This window comes from Punica granatum, chromosome 5 (genome assembly GCF_007655135.1).
Source record: "Punica granatum isolate Tunisia-2019 chromosome 5, ASM765513v2, whole genome shotgun sequence".
Lineage (NCBI taxonomy): Eukaryota > Viridiplantae > Streptophyta > Magnoliopsida > Myrtales > Lythraceae > Punica > Punica granatum.
In genome coordinates this window covers 25,008,268-25,016,642 of record NC_045131.1, presented here as the reverse complement: position 1 = coordinate 25,016,642, position 8,375 = coordinate 25,008,268, and the positions used below count along the sequence as shown (strand labels likewise).

The 8,375-nt window shown below is 40.3% G+C and overlaps 2 protein-coding genes across 2 annotated transcripts; both read left to right on the top strand.

The window, feature by feature from the left end:
• The first annotated feature begins 310 nt into the window (after positions 1–310).
• On the top strand, positions 311–1,503 carry LOC116209091 (senescence-specific cysteine protease SAG39-like). The gene is made up of 2 exons (XM_031542649.1): positions 311–731; positions 821–1,503. The coding sequence occupies exons 1-2, from the start codon at positions 311–313 to the stop codon at positions 1,411–1,413; spliced, it is 1,014 nt and encodes a 337-aa protein (XP_031398509.1). The 3' UTR covers positions 1,414–1,503.
• Positions 1,504–5,207: 3,704 nt separating this feature from the next.
• Positions 5,208–6,311, top strand: LOC116209090 (senescence-specific cysteine protease SAG39-like). The gene is made up of 2 exons (XM_031542648.1): positions 5,208–5,628; positions 5,719–6,311. Exons 1-2 carry the CDS (start codon positions 5,208–5,210, stop codon positions 6,309–6,311), a joined length of 1,014 nt encoding a protein of 337 aa, XP_031398508.1.
• Positions 6,312–8,375: the final 2,064 nt, after the last annotated feature.

Below are 8,375 nucleotides of genomic sequence, written 5' to 3'. Positions count from 1 at the left end.
AAAATCGCAATAAATAACGTCCGTACATAAACTGGTACAACTTTTGACATAAGATCAAATATTCAATGGATTGCCATCGCTGGGACTGCACAATAAATTCATTACAGTGCATAAAACGAAGGGGTTTGTCCCCGATGGAACGAATGTTTCTAATTAATTGAATTGGCTATTTATTATTTTCAACATTTCACGTAATTCTTTCCTATAAATACCTTCATTCGTTAGGTTTCTGCTCATTCACTCGCTTGTTCATAGTCATTTCGAGATACGCCAGTACCTAATCGAAAAAAATAGGGCTTCCATGCTCAGAATGAAGACCTTTTACCTAACCGTGGCCATTTTGGGGTTGTGTTCATCACAATCCTGGTCCCGGATGCTTCACGAGCTGCCGTCCATGTTCGACAGGCATGCGCAGTGGATGACCAAGTACGGCCGTATGTATGTGAGTGATGTTGAGAGGGAGAAAAGGTTCGAAATTTTCAAGAGCAATGTGGAGTTTATAGAGTCTTTCAACCGGGAGGGGAACAAGACTTACTGGCTAGGGATCAATGAGTTCGCGGACCTGTCAAACGAGGAATTTCGGGCTTACTGGAATGGCTACAAAGTATCCTCCAGTTCAAGGCAATACAAGAAGTCACCATTCAAGTACGAGAACAAGACTGCTGTACCTTCTAGCATTGATTGGCGAAAGAAAGAAGCTGTGACTCCGATCAAGGACCAAGGCGAATGCGGTACATAGAAAAACATGTTTTTTTTTTTTTTCTCTTTTCCCCATATTTCAGTAGTAGTATTCGAAATTAAACACTTCCAAATAACACAGGGTGTTGTTGGGCGTTCTCCACTGTGGCAGCCATGGAAGGAATCACCAAGATCACAACGGGAAAATTGATCCCCCTATCCGTGCAGGAATTAGTTGATTGCGATACAAAAGGTGAAAATCGGGGCTGTCAAGGCGGTCTCATGGACAATGCATTTGAGTTCATCATTCAAAACAAAGGCCTCACAACCGAAGCGCATTATCCCTATGAAGGAGTTGATGGCACCTGCAATACGATGAAGGCAGCATCCCGTGCAGCCAGTATCACCAGCTATGAGGATGTACCGGCCAACAATGAATCGGCTCTTCTAAAGGCAGTCGCCAACCAGCCGGTGTCTGTTGCTATTGATGCCAGTGGCTCTGATTTCCAGTTCTATGCTGGAGGTTTTTTCACAGGAGAATGTGGGACAGAGCTCAACCACGGGGTCACTGCGGTGGGATATGGAACAGATGATGATGGCACCAAGTATTGGTTGGTGAAAAATTCGTGGGGCACGGGATGGGGCGAGGAAGGATACATTAGGATGGCTCGGGACGTGGATGTTAAGGAAGGTCTCTGCGGTATAGCCATGAGAGCATCCTATCCGACAGCTTGAACGGGTCGAAGTAACTGCCATTTCCTAGTTTATATATACAGTTTCAAATGTCTTTGCGTACTTATGATAAACATATATGTAAGACCACATGGAACTGGAGTTTAATTAATTTGCAGGAATTTATGAGTTTTCGTTCAACAGAGAAGCGAAGTTTCAGATCGTCCAACATTAAGGTGGTGTTTGGTTTCATAGTAGGATTTTAGAATTGTGATTTTGATTTTGATTTTGAGTGGTATAAATGGAGTCCACCCTTTGACTTTGTAAGAGTTATGTTGTTTTGTTGTGGAAAAAAGTAATATAAATGGAACACACTCTTTGACTTTGTATGAGTTATTTTATTTTGTAGTGGGTAGAATTAAGTTAGAATTGTGATTCTAAAATATAACTCTGAAACCAAACAGAGCCTAAGCTTTTAAAATCTATAACCATATCATGAGGACCTCATGTATTCTTAACCGCATGTAACACTGCATATCGGCCGACTGACCTCTAACCTATCTGAAAGAATCGATAGAGCTCACCATAAAGATTCCGATGGAGCAGCATTGATTCGACTAGTAAGCATAGGGTGCTTGAAGGGCAGAGAATCTCGTTCATTTCAGAGAATGAGCACAGGCTGCTGAGATACCCAAGCTGATACCATTTATGCAGGTGGTTGTCAAGTTAAATCCATGCACGATAAGAAAGTTGCACTGTGTTCGATCCCAAAGCCGGTGGCGACGTGGCGTAACAATGAGTTCGTATCAACCCGTTCCCTTGGGACTTTTGTCCTTCCAATGCTCGGGGCTCTCTTAACACTTTGCCACTCTTTACTTTCACTGGAATACTAGAAAGCAATCCCACACTGGTTGAAGCAATCTGCTTGGTGAAGAGTTCATAGTTATCTGCCACTCACTGACAGTTGCGGAGCTCAGTAGCGTGGGACATGGTTTGGTTACATTGGGCTGGGTCCGCTGTGGTTATCCACTGGCCTGCCCATTCCAATCCGAGAGTTGGGTTGTGTCCCCTGGGCAGAGACCCGGGCTTCACAGCCTCTAGAGTTGAGGGTGCAGCGTCAGGCTGGTTTGACAGAGCAACGAAAACGTCCCGCTCCCGACAGTGGAAGGATAACGGGCCAGTGCCACTCGAGCCCACCATGGGAGCGTGGGATGGACTCCAAGTGAGGAGCGGGCGAAGGATCTCCTCCCCATGGGGCCAAAAGGGGGAGATTGTTGTGTGAGCTCCGACCCCACATGATTAAAAAGAAAAAGAGTTCATGCAAATTGCAAGCAATACAAAAGATAAGGATTACAGTCTGACAAAAATCTCATTTTCAATATTCGGAGCAGAGATTTGGCCAACTTGCATGAATATTTAATTAATTTCTTTACCCAGTATAAGGAATTCTTCCCTTCGGCTCAAGAGACACCAACACAAGGAAGAGAGCTCCACAGAGAGCGCATCTCTCAAATTGCTCTACCGAGAAAGCGAGCGTCGGTGTGAGAGAGGGGTGTGTGGGCGTAAGAGATTGTGTACTCCACGGAGAGAGTCTGGGGCAAGATTATTTGGTAATTGGGATATTTTTCAAGGTGTGCAGAATATTAACCACAGAGAGAGTTGTAGGTCCCTAAGAAGGTTGTGTTTGGTCCAAATACTGTCGGTCCATAGAGAGATTGGTGTCTGTATAACAAGTTGATAACATAGTGGAATCTTTGCTCATTTGTCCCTTGTGTTTTTTCCCTCCGCACTCTGAGGGTTTTCCATGTTAAATCCCGGTGGCCTTCATAATCCTTCATTTATTATTTCCGTTCCAATAATATTTCACGACTCATAGTTATTATTTGCCAAGTTATTATTCGATAAACCTGGGTGTTCACCCGTGCCCAACAGAAGCATGGATTGGTATAGCCTGCACCAACCTTTTTGGCTCATTGATTTCAGCATGGTCCTTCGACTCTACAGCCTCACCTCCGATGGAAAGGGAGTTGGATGGATTAACCAAAGCGATCGACATTGTCCAAGACATGAAGAGTCAGCACCTTCACCTCTCAAGGGATGCAAAGACCTTCAGTTCTCAACCCCAATATGAAGAGTTTTTGAACCGTCTTTTGAGCACTCTCATCCTTTGTTTCTTGGTCCTTAGTCTATGTTCCTAGAGATGCAAACTTTTTGGCTCACAGTATTGCTAGATGGGCATGCTTTTGGGAACATATTGGCCCAATCGACATCTCTGGTCTCCCTTCAGGTCTTCTTTGGCAGGAGATGGAGATATGAATTGGCCCGATTGTACCCATTGCTGCATCATTATATGAATGAATTATCCTTCAAAGCCAAAAAATAAAAATAAAAAGGAAGAATAAATAAGGCGGCGAAGTAAACCAGGATGCTCTTTTTTTTTTTCTGTTTTTTGTAATATTCTATCCATAACTACCATGGAAGTATAGAAAGTAAAAAATTATTTCTCACCAACAAAAGTGTTGGCTGAGTGATAAGCAGCTCACCCCCATAAGGAGGAGAATACAAGTTCGAATCCTGAGAAGCGCACTTGTTGGGATGGAGAATAACCTTTAATGCTCGATCTCAGACTGGATTAGTTAGACCCCATTGGGCTTCTGGATACCATGGTACACACCGAAAAAAAAAACTATTTCTCCTTTTTTTATAATTGCATTTCTACCCTTTCCATAATTCTCAATATATTGAAATTGAAGGTTTGTTTTGAACCATTATCATTGCTCGGAGTTATCCCAAATCAAAATGTTGAATCATGTTATGGTAATCATTCTTTATATATAAGTTGAGATTTCATACAGATACACGATCTATAATGACTATCAAATGAGAAACTACAAATATTTATATATGTTACACAAATATAAATTCTTTAAAATGTATCAATCAATTTTCTTTTTACTAGTTTTCCTTCCATTTCTTATTTTAACATTCCAATTTTTATTAAATAAGAGAAACAAGCCTCACATATTTCTAAAAAATATTTTCTATATTTTTTTATTTATTTATGCATACAAATATATTTATTTATTTTTCATTGTTATATGTAATTTTTAAATTGAATATAAAAATTAATAGATAAAATATTTTGAAATCCAAAATAAATCGAAAGATGTATAGAGATGTTCTATCTTTTCAAATGAAAATCACATGACTTTCGTAATTATATAATAATTAATATTTATTTAAAAATTATGCGTGATAGTGAGTCAAATTATATTATTTTCTCATGCAATGCAAATTATTATTTTACTAAATTATTAGCAGGTTATCTAAGTCAGTTAAATCATATTAGTAAAATTTTATTTCAAGTTTAACACATTAGGAATACAATGTTACGTGTGTTGCATATTGAACAATATTCTACCATCAGGTTGTACGTACAAATAAAGAGATGTCATCATGATTGGATATTGTGGTGTTCATGAATTGCATCGCATCAATTGATAACAAATGTGACCAAGGCTGATCGAATTTGAGGGGGCTGAACTACAAAATCGCAATAAATAACGTCCGTACATAAACTGGTACAAGTTTTGACTTAAGATCAAATATTCAATGGATTGCCATCGCAGGGGCTGTACAATAAATTCATTACAGTGCATAGAACGAAGGGGTTTGTCCCCAATGGAACCAATGTTTCTAATTAATTGAATTGGCTATTTATTATTTTCAACATTTCACGTAATTCTTTCCTATAAATACCTTCCTTCGTTTGGTTTCTGCTCATTCACTCGCTCGTTCATAGTCATTTCGAGATACGCCACTACTTAATCGAAAAAAATAGGGCTTCCATGCTCAGAATGAAGACCTTTTACCTAACCGTGGCCATTTTGGGGTTGTGTTCATCACAATCCTGGTCCCGGATGCTTCACGAGCTGCCGTCTATGTTCGACAAGCATGCGCAGTGGATGACCAAGTACCGCCGTATGTATGTGAGTGATGTTGAGAGGGAGAAAAGGTTCGGGATTTTCAAGAGCAATGTGGAGTTTATAGAGTCTTTCAACCGGGAGGGGAGCAAGACTTACTGGATAGGGATCAATGAGTTCGCGGACCTGACAAACGAGGAATTTCGGGCTTACTGGAATGGCTACAATGTCTCCTCCAGTTCGAGGCCATACAAGAAGTCACCATTCAAGTACGAGAACAAGACTGCTGTTCCTTCTAGCATTGATTGGCGAAAGAAAGGAGCTGTGACTCCGATCAAGGACCAAGGCGAATGTGGTACACAGATAAACATGTTTTTTTTCTTTTTCTTTTCCCCATATTTCAGAAGTAGTAGTATTCGAAATTTCACACTTCCAAATTATACAGGGTGTTGTTGGGCGTTCTCCGCTGCGGCAGCCATGGAAGGAATCACCAAGATCACAACTGGAAAATTAGTTTCTCTATCCGTGCAGGAGTTAGTTGATTGCGATACAAAAGGTGAAAATCGGGGCTGTCAAGGCGGTCTCATGGACAATGCATTTGATTTCATCATTGAAAACAAAGGCCTCACTACCGAAGCGAATTATCCCTATCAAGGAGTCGATGGCACCTGCAATGCAACGAAGGCAGCATCCCATGCAGCCAGTATCGCTGGCCACGAGGATGTACCGGAGAACAATGAATCGGCTCTTCTAAAGGCAGTCGCCAACCAGCCGGTGTCTGTTGCTATTGATGCCAGTGGCTCTGATTTCCAGTTCTATGCTGGAGGTGTTTTCACGGGAGAATGTGGGACAGAGCTCAACCACGGGGTCTCTGCAGTGGGATATGGAACAGACGATGATGGCACCAAGTATTGGTTGGTGAAAAATTCGTGGGGCACGGGATGGGGCGAGGAAGGATACATTAGGATGGCTCGGGACGTGGATGTCAAGGAAGGTCTCTGCGGTATAGCCATGAGAGCATCCTATCCGACAGCTTGATCGGGTCGAAGTAACTGCCATTTCCTAGTTTATATATACAGTTTCAAATGTCTTTGCGTACTTACGATAAACATATATGTAAGACCACATGGAACTGGAGTTTAATTAATTTGCAGGAATTTATGAGTTTTCGTTCAACAGAGAAGCGAAATTTCAGATCGTCCAACATTAAGCTTTTAAAATCTATAACCATATCATGAGGACCTCATGTATTCTTAACCGCATGTACTGCGTATCAGCCGACCAACCAAGGACAAGGGAACCTGAAGAGGATTGTCTAACCGATCTGAAAGAATCGATAGAGCTCACCATAAAGATTCCGATGGAGCAGCATTGATTCGACCAGTAAGCATAGGGTGCTTGAAGTGCAGAGAATCTCGTTCATTTCAGAGAATGAGCACAGGCTGCAGAGATATCCAAGCTGACACCATTTATGCAGGTGGTAGTCAAGTTAAATCCATACACGATAAGAAAGTTGCACTGTGTTCGATCCCAAAGCCGGTGGCGACGTGGCGCAACAATGAGTTCGTATCAACCCGTTCCCTTGGGACTTTTGTCCTTCCAATGCTCGGGGTTCTCTCAACACTTTGCCACTCTTTACTTTCACTGGAATACAAGAAAGCAATCCCACACTCGTTGAAGCAATCTGCTTGGTGAAGAGTTCATAGTTATCTGCCACTCACTCACAGCTGCGGAGCTCAGTAGCGTGGGCTTGTGACTAAGCGGGGGGCACTAAAGGTGATGGGACATGGGCTTGGTTGCATTGGGCTGGGTCCGCTGTGGCTATCCACTGGCATGCCCTCTCCAAGCTGAGAGTTGGGTCGTGTGGTCTGGGCGGAGACCAGGGCTTCGCAGCCTCTAGAGTAGAGGGTACAGTGTCAGGCTGGTTTGACAGAGCAGCGAAAACGTCCCGCCCCGGCAGTGGAAGGATAACAGACCGGTGCCACTCGAGCCCACCATGGCTCAATTGGCCAAACCCATCTGAACCATCACTTTTCTTTTTCTTTTTCTTTTTATCTAAAACATCACTTTTTGTCTTTTTCCTTTTATCTAAAACATTTATATATATATATATATATCGAATTTGGTTTGTTTGCCAAATTTTGCCAAAGCTTACGGAGGTTTATTGCGTTTATAACGATGAATAAATGCTGTTTTTTTTTTCTTTTTCCTTTTATCTAAAACATTAATCTATCGGATTTGATTTGTTTGCCAAATTTTGCCAAAGCTTATGGAGGTTTATTGCGTTTATAACGATGAATAAATGCTTTCATATGATCATATATTCTTGATTCAGATATGCCTTTCTTTTTCTTTCTGGCCAAAATTGAGATATATATATGCTTTACAAATTCACTGATTATGAATGAGGGGAATCGCATCCTCTCTTAGCGGATATCAGGTCACTGTCAAATTTTTATAAAATAGATTTTCGAATGGAAGCGTGAAGCATAAAAGCGGAATGTCCCAAGCTAAAAGAGAGATCAACAATTGAGATTACAAGTTACAACAAGAAATAAGCGTTGATTTGGAACAGGACACATACATTATAATAATAATATGATGTTACCAAGACTTTTTAAGGAATACTAGGTGATATATCGTGCAATGCTGCAGGTCAAAAAAAAAATTTCCAACAATAAAATTATAAATACATAAACTAATTTATATAAATCACAATTTTTTAAAGGTAATTTTCGTAAAAATCATGGATTCTTAATTTTCAATAAATTCATGGACCCATATAAAAATATATTATCATATGAGAGTATGCCAATGGGATCCAATAATATAAATTGTTTAGGTTGTAAGTCTATTTATTAAATCATATTAAATTCTCTCCTTCAATCCATTTTCATCCTTCATTTTATGCTTTCTTTTTTACATTTTTTTTTGAATTCTCAATTGTTATTCATTGTTATATCTCAATATATTTATCTATTTATGTCTAGCAGAAGATAAGCCCTATACCCAATATATAATATTTTTGCTGTATATATGATGCATGAGAGAAGTTGTCTTTTTATTAGAATATTAGGTGTATTTATAATTGGATGTATTGGT